The sequence below is a fragment of the Schistocerca cancellata genome, chromosome 2 (genome assembly GCF_023864275.1).
Source record: "Schistocerca cancellata isolate TAMUIC-IGC-003103 chromosome 2, iqSchCanc2.1, whole genome shotgun sequence".
Taxonomy (NCBI): Eukaryota; Metazoa; Arthropoda; class Insecta; order Orthoptera; family Acrididae; genus Schistocerca; species Schistocerca cancellata.
In genome coordinates this window covers 355,621,202-355,635,037 of record NC_064627.1, presented here as the reverse complement: position 1 = coordinate 355,635,037, position 13,836 = coordinate 355,621,202, and the positions used below count along the sequence as shown (strand labels likewise).

Here is a 13,836-nt window from a genome sequence, read left to right as displayed (position 1 = left end):
TTAGGAGCTTATAAGCGAATAAACAGTTCACAGAGTATGAGAACGCACCCTCGTGTCCTCTGTTTCTGGTAAGGGAATATTGTTGCTGCGTCAGATATCTCATCAATTCAAAAAGTTTCGAGAGTAGACTAACAAACAATAAAGAGGAAACTTAAGATAATGGTCTTACTACTTCAAGTGTTTTATATAGTCCCCCCCCCTCCCCCTCCACTTTAGTATAACATACAAACATGTGAAACTGTCAGAAAAGTTCTTCTTCGGTATGTTGTTCTAAAGTCTCGCGTCACACTGACTTGAATGTCGGTCATGTGCTCAAGGCGTTACTCCTTCCCCTGAATTCCTGCACTTTGTCGTTTTGTCGCAGTTTCGTATTGATAACTCCACGTCTCGTGATGACCTTTTCCATAAGATAATTGTCCGAATTTTGCATTTCAGTCACCCGTTGTTGTTTTTGTTTGAGAGTTCCTTGAGTTGTAGATGTTGCTCCATTGTGATTTGTGGCAACAATGTTGACACACCACAACACGACGTCCACTACTTAAGGCTGGTAGCTCGCAACTGACTAGTCGAATGCACATCTATTGTTTACAATTGTTAGTTGAGAACCACCGCAGTTACTGTGCCGACGCTGGTTATATGCCAGGAATAAAATCAGTGTTGGAACTTTTTTGGCAGATGGTGTATTCACACCTGCAGTGAAGTTGATTGTGTGAATTCCAATGTGCTGCGTCCTTAAAGAACTCTCATTCATTTCTCGTTCCCAACTTTGATGCCCAGAAGGACCAACGAAAATAGCATCAAGGAATCTTCTTCTGTTGTTTAACTAAGTTATACAAAACTCACTTACAGTTTTAAAAGTCACATTCTCTTACAAATATATTGCTCTCTTTCTTTTACAGCTTTCGAGTTAATTTTTTGAGATGTCTTCACTAGGTGTGTAAAATTTTCTTTGCAGTGACTAACATTCACACCCTTACAAAGCTAGGCTCTATTCAAAACATTTTGCAAAAGTTTCCGGTCAAATAACGTTCCTGAGCTCATAAATGTTTGTTGGCTTGTTGAGAGACAGACTTGTTCTTTGAGATATCTACAAAGAAATAAAAATCAAGGGCCATTAAGTCCAAAGAAATTCAAGACTAACTGAAAACACGAGACTTAGACATCAAACTGGCTCCAGAAATTCTGTGCACTATAGTTGCTGTGAGTCTTACTTGAAAGCCTTTGTCGTATGATCTGTAAACTATGCTAATGTTTGGTGTTTGGTGTGAGTAATTATTATAACTGGCTGTGCATTCATGGAGTCTGTAATTTTTCCTCCTATCTATGTAATTATTTAATTATGTAGTTCTCAATTCGTTCGAGCAATCAATCATTCATAATAGGAAACACAGTCATAAGTCAGTCACTCAAAATGATTCAGAAATTTTACTTGTTAGAATGAAATCAGGCGATGATTCTTCTTTTCTGCAGGCTCGTTCTTTGCGGCAGTCTGCTAATCTGTACAAATAAAATGCCTCGTATTTTTGGGAGCGTTGTATAATCAGTCGGGAAACCTCAGATCAAGCGGATATTTGGCTTTGATGAAGTTTAACCTTCCGAAGAAGTAATGGAGCTCTTGGATTATTAAATGCAGGTCTTTCGTTAGTTCCCTTCTGATTAACAACTACGCAATATATCGATGAATATCATTAATTCTCAAATGTCAAATACACACCTTTTGTATGAAGGAGCAATATATATATATATATATATATTTCCCTTTTAATCGTACAATTTCGTATCAGTTATCTTTTGTCATAAATCTCAATATTCAGATTACAATTCTTCAAACAAAGCTCAGGCCATTCGGCACGAAGACAATTTCGGAAGCTTTTTTTTTTAACAACCACCAGAGAGAGTACTACAAAGAATAATTATGCGCTCATGGCATAGCTATTGTATGAAATTACTTTGCGCATGGATTCTGGGAGTATGAAGGTAGAAAATTAGTAAACGTCATTCAAGGGTAGAATTGTATCAGAATAATTCATCGAATATAAAGAGATATTACAAGTCCAAGGAATAGTGTTAAAACTGTTACTTTAAAAGTTTTTTTAGAGTAGTGATTAAACCATGTCGGACACTTTTCGTTTTTATCCCGTAGAAATATTTATATTATCCACTAGGAATAAATTCCCACTTTTAATCGTACAATTTCGTATCAGTTATCTTTTGTCATAAATCTCAATATTCAGATTACAATTCTTCAAACAAAGCTCAGGCCATTCGGCACGAAGACAATTTCGGAAGCTTTTTTTTTTTAACAACCACCAGAGAGAGTACTACAAAGAATAATTATGCGCTCATGGCATAGCTATTGTATGAAATTACTTTGCACATGGATTCTGGGAGTATGAAGGTAGAAAATTAGTAAACGTCATTCAAGGGTAGAATTGTATCAGAATAATTCATCGAATATAAAGAGATATTACAAGTCCAAGGAATAGTGTTAAAACTGTTACTTTAAAAGTTTTTTTAGAGTAGTGATTAAACCATGTCGGACACTTTTCGTTTTTATCCCGTAGAAATATTTATATTATCCACTAGGAATAAATTCCCACTTTTAATCGTACAATTTCGTATCAGTTATCTTTTGTCATAAATCTCAATATTCAGATTACAATTCTTCAAACAAAGCTCAGGCCAATCGGCACGAAGACAATTTCGGAAGCTTTTTTTTTAACAACCACCAGAGGGAGTACTACAAAGAATAATTATGCGCTCATGGCATAGCTATTGTATGAAATTACTTTGCGCATGGATTCTGCGAGTATGAAGATAGAAAATTAGTAAACGTCATTCAAGGGTAGAATTGTATCAGAATAATTCATCGAATATAAAGAGATATTACAAGTCCAAGGAATAGTGTTAAAACTGTTACTTAAAAAAAAAATTTAGAGTAGTGATTAAACCATAGTCGGACACTTTTCGTTTTTATCCCATAGAAATATTTATATTATCCACTAGGAATAAATTCCCCCAGGCTATGAACGACTGTCATCGTTTGATCTGAAACGAGGGACTGTCCTTTCCATTTATGTAAATTGTCTGTCCTTTGTAATACGTAATTTATCCAAATTATCCTTCCAAGTGTCTTGTTACGTGGCTTCTTAAGCATTCCAACATATTTGTGAATGGAAATTTGATATTAGGCAGCGTCCCAGGCGCAGTTATCTACCTTCCTTCTAAATATGTACTTCATTGTTGTAGAGTTAGTTAACAAATTCATTTTCCTGCAGATTAATTACACGATTTCTGTCGGAATGAAGTGGAACGAGTCATCTTAGTGGGTACGTATACGTGATTTGCTTGTGTGTATGACTCCCATGTGGGCAATTAGGGCAATTACAGGTGACGATAAAGAAGCATCGATTAAATTTGGTGACAATGTTCCTATTAGGCTTTGATTCTGCTATCTCATATTACCAACTATTTCTTGAAAATAACGAACAGAACTTCCAGGAACTCGTTTTCAAGTTAGACGCTTGCCTGTAGCACCACCTAACACTTTTAAAACGCCTTCTGCGGTTTGCAATTCTTCGGTAACGAACCACCACGTTCGCACTTTACGTGCATACGTAGGACTGTAAGTCGCTGGAATATTGACGGAAGTGACTGTGTGTCCTCCAGCAAGTAATACAAACCTTTCGCGGCGTTGTTACCTCCCCGTACTCTGATTCGCCCTGCGTGACTCAAAGCGTGGACGGCGTGCAATAGACAAGGCTATCGCTCATGAATCATCAGTGAGCATGTCCTAACCGTGTACTGCGCTACGACTGTTTATACGGCGCAACCCACACGGAAAGTAATTATTCGCGCAAGTAAATTACATGTGTATTTCCCATAGCAGAACAGTCTTACCATTTGCTTTCTGGATGTTTTATGCTTGTTAAAGCTCTGGACTCTTGCTTGGAAGGATCAGTGTTCATATCTCCTCCAACAACAATTTACAGGTTTTCAGTGATTTTCCCAAATTGACTAAGGGGAGTTCCTCTGAAAAAGTCACACTCGAGTAATCTCCCCATTCTTGTGGTATCCGATCTTATTCTCTGTCTCTAATGACCTAGTCGCCGACGGGGAATCTTTCTTTGAATTTCCCACTGATGTATAGATGAACACCATAATAATGGAAACACTTGAATAGTAGTAGTTTTAGTAGCAACAGCAATCATAGTTTTATTCATCTTTTACAAGTATGTTGGACATGTCGCTGTATTACAGTTGTGTAGTGGGAACCATCCTGGCATTTACCTGAAGCAGTTTAGGAAACCACGGAAAATCTAGATCAGGAGCTATCCTCCTCCCAAATGCAAGGTCAGTCTGTTTGAAACATTGTAACCTCATTCGGTTTGTGCCTCTTGTACAACAATGTTTTGATTACACATTGTTGAAAATGAGTTATTAATATTGTAAAACGCTAGTGCTACACTGTTCATTCATTTCTGAATAATGCACACATTGTACACATATTATATCATAGACCACCACCACACACACCACCAGCTGGCATCAGGACCTTGGTGACGATTTCATTTCTGTAACGCAACTTCCCATTTCTTTACCTGTGCAAGTGCGGCAAAGCTCTTCGATGCTCCTCGCGATACTATAGCACATAATCACTTCAGGGAACCCAGGCAATCTGAACTTCATGCTGGATCCAGAACCTCATACGTAAGCAACAGCTATGATAAGATACACTAAAGACTCAAAGCAGATTAGCAAATAATTTCTACCTGGCTATGGTGCTTAAGCGCCTAACTCACCCGCCGTAACTCATAAACTACAGGGTAAGAATGTTATGTATCGTGGCTAAAAATTGTCCTCCACGTACACTATGTGGCCAAAACTATCCGAACATCCCCTAAAACATACTTTTTCATATTAGGTGCATTGTGCTGCCACCTACTGCCAGGCACTCCATATCAGCGACCTCAGTAAGCATTAGACATCGTGAGAGAGCAGAATGGGGCGCTCCGCCAAACTCACGGACTTGGAACATGGTCAGCTGATTGGGTGTCACTTGTGTCATACGTCTGTACGTGAGATTTCCACATTCCTAGACATCCCTATATCCACTGTTTCCCATGTTATAGTGAAGAGGAAACGTGAAGGGACACGTACAGCACAAAAGCGCACAGGCCGACTTCGTCTGTTGACTGACAGAGACCGCCGACAGTTGAAAAGGGTCGTAATTTGTGATAGTTACACATCTGTCCAGACCATCGCACATGAATTCCAAACTCCATCAGGATCCGCTACAAGTACTATGACAGTTATGCGGGAGGTGAGAAAACTTGGATTTCATCGGTTGCTCATAAGCCACACATCACGCTGATAAATGCCAAACGACGCCTCGCTTGGTGTAAGGAGCGTAAAAACTGGACGATTGAACGGTGTAAAAATGTTGTTTGGAGTAACGAATCACGGTGCACAATGTGGCGATCCGATGTCAGGATGTGGGTATGGCGAATTCCCGGTGAAAGTCATCTGCCAGCGTGTGTAGTCCCAACAGTAAAATTAGGAGGCGGTTGTGTTATAGTGTGGTCGTGTTTTTCATGGAGGTGGCTTGCACCCCTTGTTGTTTTGCCTGGCACTATCATAACACAGGACTACATTGTTGTTTTGGCTGGCACTGAGCACTATGGGACTTAACTTCGGAGGTCATCAGTCCCCTAGTACTTAGAGCTACTTAAACCTAACTAACCTAAGGACATACACATCCATGCCCGAGGAAGGATTCGTCCCTGCGACCTTAGCGGTCGCGCGGCTCCAAACTGTAGCGCCTAGAACCGCTCGGCCACCCCGGCCGGCATTGTTGTTTTAAGCACCTTCTTGCTTCCCACTGTTCAAGAGCAATTTGGGGATGGTAGTTGCATCTTTCAACACGATCGAGCACCTGTTCATAATGCACGGCTTGTGGCGGAGTGATTACAAGACAATAACATCCTTGTAATGGACTGTCCTGCACAGAGCCCTGACCTGAATCCTAAAGAACGTCAATGGAATGTTTTGGAACGCTGAATTCGGCCAGGCCTCTCCGATCGACATCGATACCTCAGCTCAGTGTAGCAGTCAGTGAAAATGGGATGCCATTCGCCAAGAAACCTTCCAGTAACTATGCCTGCGAGAGTGGAAGCTGTCATCAAGGTTAAGGGTGGGCCAACACCATAATGAATCCCAGCATTACCGATGGAGGGCGCCACGAACTTGTAAGTCATTTTCAGCCAGATGTCCAGATACTTTTGATCACATAGTGTATGTCCTACACATCCACCAAGTTTATTGGTCAAATCTTTGAACACTCGGGATTGGAAGTTATCTGAAGAAAGAAAAAAGATAAAGAAGATTATGTGAATGTGCACCTGTTTGCTTTACTTTTGGTCTATATCTTTCTGAATGTATACTCTCTTTTTGAATGTAAGCTGTTTTTCCAGCAAACTCCATTCATAGAAAAGAAATATGTGCATACTCTGAGGTGACAAAAGTCATGAGATACCTCCTAATATCGTGCCGGACCGGCCTAGTGCTGCTGCTTGACCTAACATGGACTCAGCAAGTCGCTGAAAGTCCCTGCAGAAATATTGAGCATTGCTGCCTCTATAGCCGTCCATAGTTGCGAAAATTTTGCGACGCAGGGTTTTATACACGAACTGCCCTTCCGATTATGTCTCACCAATGATCGATGGGATTCATTTCGGGCGATCTGAATGGCCAAATCATTCGTTCGAATCGTATAGAATGTTCTTCAAACAAATCGCGAACAGTTGTAGCCCGGTGACAATTCCGTCGTTGTTTGGGAACGGGAAGTCCATGGATAGCTGCAGATGGTCTCCAAGTAGCCGAACATAACCACTGCCAGTCAATGGTCGGTTCAGTTGGACCAGAGGACTCAGTCCGTTCCATATAAACACAGGCCACACTATTATGGAGCCACCGACAACTTGCGCCATGCCTTGTTGACAACTGGGTCCATGGCTTCGTGGGGTCTGCGTCACGGTCGAGCTCTACCACCAGCTCTTACCAACTGAAATCGGGACTCATTTCACCAAGCCATGGGTTTCCAGACGTCTAGAGTCCAACACATACGATAACGGCCAAGGAGAGGCGCTGCAGCCTATCTAGTGCTGTTAACTAAGAGACTTTTGTCGGTCGTCTTATGCAATAGCCCACTAACAGTTTCGCCGTCCTGCCCTAACAGATACGTTCGTCGTACGTCTCACCTTGATATCCGCGGTCCCTTCGCGGAATGTTGCTTTTCTGTTAGCAATGACAACTCTACACAAACGCCGCTGTTCTCGGTCATTAAGTAAAGGCCGTCGGCCATTGCTTTTTGGTATTCTCGGTACACTCTTGACGCTGTGGATCTCAGAATATAGAATTTCCTAACGATTTACGAAATGGAATGTCCCATACGTCTAGCTCCAACTACCATTTCGCATTAAGGGTCTGTTAATTCCCGTTGTGCAACCAAAATCACGTCGGATACCTTTTCACATCAATTACCTGAGTACGAATGACAGCGCCGCCAATGCACTGCCTTGTTATACCTTGTGTACACGATACTACCGTTATCTGTATATGTGCATACGATACTACCGTTATCTGTATATGTGCATATACAGTGTAAGCTCAGTGTAAGCTAACCTCACGTTTACCGTTACGAACTAAATATGTTTGCGAGAATGAGAATCAAATCTGACTGCGAGAATGTAAATGAAATATGACGTGTCTGAACTAATCTTGAACTTTTATGGGAGTAATTAAACTCACCACTGTTAATTGACCCTGTGAAACCGAAAACTCGTATCCTGTATTTGGCTTACCTCTGTCGCAGTGGCAGTTTCTCAGCTGCTACTAACTACAGAGAGTCGTGGTAGTGCATCGAGATTTCTTAAATACGTGTAATGCAAAAACGTGGTTCTCATAAAATTTATCTGTCATAAACAAGAATGTTCGTCACTTAATTGGAGTTGCATAATGACGTAGGATAGTCTGAGATACTCTCTAGACAAAAATTCTTCTCAAGAAACAATATTTAAAAAATTAATCTCAAAAAATTTCTCGACGCTATTCCATTTACAACATTTTACCGTTGGAGTCTTAGCAAGAAATAAAAAAGAAATATTTCATTATAAATTACAATTAGCTAAGATCGACATTGGAGAAATAAAAAATTTTACTCAACAGGAAAATTTATTCTAACACAAAAGTCCTTTTCGTTTTTTCAAAGCCATTAACACTGACTGCAACAAAACTTTACCCCAACGGCTTTGCCGCAGTGGTAACAGCAGTTCCAGTCAGATCACCGAAGTTACGCGCTGTCGGGTTGGGCTAACTTGGATGGATGACCATCCGGTCTGCCGAGCGCTGTTGGCAAGCGAGTTCACTCAGCCTTTGTGAGGCAAACTAAGGAGCTACTTGACTGAGAAGTAGCGGCTCCGATCTCGTAAACTGACATATGGCCGGGAGAGCAGTGTGACGACCACAGGTCCCTCCATATCCACATCCAGTGACGCCTGTGGGCTGAGGATGACACGGCGGCCGGTCGGTACCGTTGAGCCTTCCAAGGCCTGCTAAGAGGGAGATTAGTTTAGTGAAAAAACGTTATAAAAACAGCAAGAAATTTCTGATTTGGATGTCTGTGTTTAGCCAAGAATGCCTAACTAAACGCTGCCGCAATACAGTAAAATGTATTCATCCGTTATCGCATATCCCAATCTTCTCAAAATAGTATCCATCTTAGTAAATCCATCTCATTCAATGCAAAATGATAACGTTCCTTTTGTAATAATAATATCTTCCATCAGATCAATAAAATAATTCCCAAGAGCACCATGTTCCGCACCCTTCCTATACAAGCTCACTGCCGCGACATCCGGTCACAATTCCGTCTCCTCTCCTCGCGATCAACATATAACACCCGCGCATCTTCGCAGAGCAAAGATGACCTAACTAGTTTCCGTGCAGCGCAACGTCTCTGACGAGGCTGCGCGTGCATAACTAACAATACAAATATGACATTGAAACCTTCCCGTCTCCTCTATATCTCTTTTGTTAACGCAACCGCCGGCCGGAGTGGCCGTGCGGTTCTAGGCGCTACAGTCTGGAACCGCGAGACCGCTACGGTCGCAGGTTCGAATCCTGCCTCGGACATGGATGTGTGTGATGTCCTTAGGTTAGTTAGGTTTAAGTAGTTCTAAGTTCTAGGGGACTGATGACCTCAGAAGTTGAGTCCCATAGTGCTCAGAGCCATTTGAACCATTTTTTTGTTACGCAACCTTCCCTTCTACAATAACCTATGAAACCTTCCCTTAGGATTTCTATCTCTTGCTTAATAACAACAAATGATATCTTCCCTTTGAAAGTAATTCTCTTTCTCAATCTTCGCATACAAATTTAAATGCTGCTTATTAAAAGTGATTTGCTGATTATTTCGACGAAACATAGAATGTGTCGTCGTCGTGGCCCTCAGTCGTTACCTGCAATAACCCAAAACGGTTCCTTACCTTTTTTACTGTTACTGGATTGCCATTTGACTGCTACATCGAACTGCGACATGAATAAACTGACTCTGTTTTACTATACTCTATTAGCTGATGGTGGGCTGTCATAATAAGTGGCTGTATTTATTACCAAAGCTGACGTTATTCTTTAATAGCAAAGCTGACGTTATTCTTTAATTAATTTGACTTAAGTTACGTAATTGATAGTTAAACTTTTTCTTGACAACAATAAAATTCTACAAAGTTTTACGTTGGTGGTTTCTGGGATGGATTATAATCAGTAACGCAATATTGCTGGCAAAAATTAATTATATTCTGAATGAAATGATTTTACAAACGTTCAAATGGGACTTACTTTTTACAATAATCTTACAACTAGAATTGCGCAAAAATACCTTCAGTAGTCTTGAGCTTCTCAAAAAAATAATTCAATAATATTAGTTCCTCTTATGATAATAGTTATCTGATGTCTCTGTACATCCGTTTATAATCTCTTGTAAATCATGGCTGGTGGCTGGCAGGCACACCGCTCCTCTCAACCTCTCGCTTCAGACCTGGTACCGACTCGCTTCACATCTCGCTTAATACTGACTGCCTACGAACGCTGAAGTGCGGTCTCTCCCGCCAACAATGCTTTCTGGTGCAGACAATCCCTGCTACCATTACAAAATGTTATCAATATGCGGTCTTTCCCGCTCTTTTCCTAAAATGTATCCATAAGCGGTCTCTCCCGCCCTTTTTAAAATTATATCAATGTGCAGCCTCTCCTGCCAACAATACTTTGGTGCAGACATTCCCTGCTACCACAATTGTTTCCAACATGACAAATATTAATTATTCCTACTTAATCCTATTAATAAAATATAAACATCTTTCATAAATTGTGGTTTGACAATAGAAATATACACGTCCTACAACATGTGCGTCCTAAGACAACCAAAAGCAAGAAAATTACTTAAAACTTACATAACACACCTTTCAGTATATTCTGGCTCGTCTCGCAGTCCGCGACAGCACATTCTCTTCATGGCCTAGGCATAAAGGAGTAAGTGAATGAGAGTGATCTGACTGCCAACGTCAAGGGAGAATCTAGGTTCTAATTCCAGACCTGTATATGTGCTTAAGATTATAAGAAAATTTCGTTTCACGTTCTCTGTGACGCTATGTGAACGCAGTGTTTGTCTGTCCCTCATGCAGGTGCTACGTCAGCGCGGCTGCCCTAGGTGAACTCATCTACGCCATAGGCGGCTACGACGGTGAGGAACGTCTGAGGAGCGTCGAGTGCTTCGACCACTACACCAACCAGTGGTCGCTGGTCTGCCCCATGAACGCGCCGCGTTCCGACGCCACCGCTGTAGCCCTAGACGGTGAGTCCGTTGTCAGTTCAGTAGGTATCAGTGTCCATGACTATACTCTGTCCTCCTCATTTCTTATCACATCACAGGATTCTCGTTCTCGCGGGTCGTAAACCAAGCTCTGCAGAGTACATTCGCTATGATTATAATGATACTTTTATGAGACAAATAAGCGTCTTGCATATCGCCTTATTGATTCACCTAAATTACAATTCCATCGCCCTACAGAGATCTCTGGGATCCGCACCAGCCGAGGTCAAGGCATCAACTGCTGTTGCTTAAGATTGAAAAGTAAAAGTAATGCCCTTTATCATAAAAGAATTAATAATTAAACGTATAACCGCGGAATTAGTGCAGATCATAGCATGAACTGTCCTCTGCATTTACATGGTTCCACTGTACTTCACACTTACGTGCCAGGCAGAGGGTTCATCGAAACATTTTCACACTTTTTCCCTATCGTTCCACTCTCGAATAACGCACAGGAAAAACGAACACCTAAATATTTTCGAGCGAGCTCTGATTTCTCTTATTTTATTATGATGTATATTTCTCACTGTGTTGGTGGGAGCCAACAAATTATTTTCGCATTCGGAGGAGACAGTCGGTGATTGCAGTTTCGTGAAAAGATTTCGCTGCAACGAATAACGCCTTTGTTTTAATGATTGCGACCCCAAATCACTTATCATATCCATGACATTCTCTCCCTGGTTTTGCGATAATACGCAACGAGCTGCCCTTCTTTCAACTTTTACGATGTCCTCCGTCGATCCTGTCTGGTAAGGAATCCCATACCGCACAGCAGTACTCTAGCAGAGGACGGACAAGTGTAATGCAGGCAGTCTCTTTAGTGGGTTAGCTGCATCTTCTAACTCTTCTGCTAATGAAACGCAATCTTTGGTTCGCATTGTCCGTAACATCATCTATGTGATCGTTCCAATTTAGGTTGTTTGTAGTCGTTATCCCTAGTTATTTTGTGGAGTAGCTTGTCTCCAGATTTATGTTAATTTTCGTGTAACCGAAATTTAACGGATTCCTATCAGTACGTATGTGCGTGACCACTAACTTTTCGTCTTTAGGGGCAACCGCAACTTTTTGCACGGTACAGATATTTTGTCTAAATAAATTTTGCAACTGTGGAATTACAATGTCCTTGACATCTATGAGTCTAAACTTCATCGTTGATAATGTTAGATGCTGAAGAAACGAATTAAAATTTGTGCCACCAGTAGGACTTTAACCTCGGTCGCTTGCTAACGAGGCAGATGTGCTGTCACATCACCTTAGCAGTATGGCTACTACATGTGCACAGCTACCCTACTCCAACGCCGTCCATAACCTACAAAACTGGGGTGCTATTCACTACCGGGGAGCCTCGGCAATAGTGACGATTTAAGAAGGAAAAATGAACTGAAGGGGTGAATTGAAGTTTGTATTACGGAGGGCATTGGAGGAGGGTAGTCCGTGCAGTTCTGATGGCCATACTGCTACAGTAGTGTAATGGGTAACACATCTGCCAAGAAAACACGAGACCTGACTAGAATCCTAGATGTCACATAAATTTTAATTCATTTCTTCAGCATCTATCATTACTTTGCGATTAGTTTTCAACTTCTCATGCCTTTACGGGACGGTAAATGGCAGCATCATTTGCAAACAATCCAAGATGGCTGTTCACCATACTACAGTTCAACATAGTAACCATACATTTGTGTACATATGCGCCGCCGTTGAACCCATGCATCAAAACCAGTTTGGAAAAATTCAAGGCTTTGCTTCTCGACTTATGATTATAAAGCTCTTTTAACCTCAGTCGTGAAGAAAGTATATGGGTACGCTGCAATGGACAGCAGTAGTGTGCAGTGTTGAGTGAAGAAGTTTGGTATTATAGACTTGAATACAGACGCAAACTACCCCGTGAAAACTTACATACAATGTTTCAAGAATCAGTTTTAAGTGACGAATCTAGGAATGTACTACAGTCCTGTACGTATCGCTCCCGTAGGAATCGTGAAGACAAGATTAGACTGATTATAGCTCGCTCAGACATTTTTAAGTCATTCGTCCCACGCTCCATACGTGAGTGGAACGGGAAGGAGGCCTTATCATTTGTACAATAGGAAATACCCTCTGCCATGGATTTCATAGTGGTTTGATAATCTTGTAAGTATATGTGGCTCCAGACGTAGAGTGTGACTGACGGAGTGTTGATGGCGCAGGGCGACTGTACGTGGCGGGTGGTTTCGACGGGCAGAACTACCTGCAGTCTGTGGAGGTGTACAACCCCGTGGCGGACCAATGGACCCTCATACGGCCCATGCGCTTCCCTCGCAGCGGCGTCGCCGGCGTCGCCTACTACGGCTGTCTCTACGTCGTAGGTGGGTGAGCACGTGGCGTAACACTGTTTGCGGCCGCCGTATTTTATTATTGATGTAGTAGACGACTTGTTTGATACAGCTCTCCAAGCCTGTCCTCATGCGTAAGTCTCTTCACCTCTGCATAACTACTGCGACCTACATCAACTTCAACCTGCTCACTTTTTCTCCGATTCGATTCATTATCTCTTGAGTACTGGAAGTGCTTAACTTTGACTACAATCTCAATCGAATTAGTATCAATGAAACGAAATGAATGGACCATTGAGGACTGATTCAATGAGAGTGCAATGAAATGAAATGATTTAAGTGGAAACGGGGCAGAAATGCTGAACCTGTAATGTATTAAATACGGGGTGTTCAAAAAGTCTCTCCGAAGTGCCGCATGAAACGACGCGCGTGCCGTATGCTGCAGTGCATATACCGAAATGAAACTCAGTTAAATTAAAGTTATTAATTTATTGAATATTCATTTTTACTTACAAATTTTCACATTAAATGTTGAAACTGTCCGCCCTGTTGTTGAATACACAATTAAATTCGTCAAATCCTGTTTCCAAACAC

General features: G+C 41.5%; 1 protein-coding gene across 1 annotated transcript in view; it reads left to right on the top strand.

Moving 5' to 3' along the window:
• Positions 1-13,836, top strand: part of LOC126154050 (kelch-like protein 10) — a 199,706-nt gene that overhangs the window by 30,517 nt on the left and 155,353 nt on the right. Inside the window, exons 6-7 of the mRNA XM_049916111.1 lie at positions 10,740-10,909; positions 13,117-13,275. Of these exons, the coding sequence (XP_049772068.1) occupies positions 10,740-10,909; positions 13,117-13,275 (329 nt within the window). The remainder of the gene's footprint in view (positions 1-10,739; positions 10,910-13,116; positions 13,276-13,836) is intronic.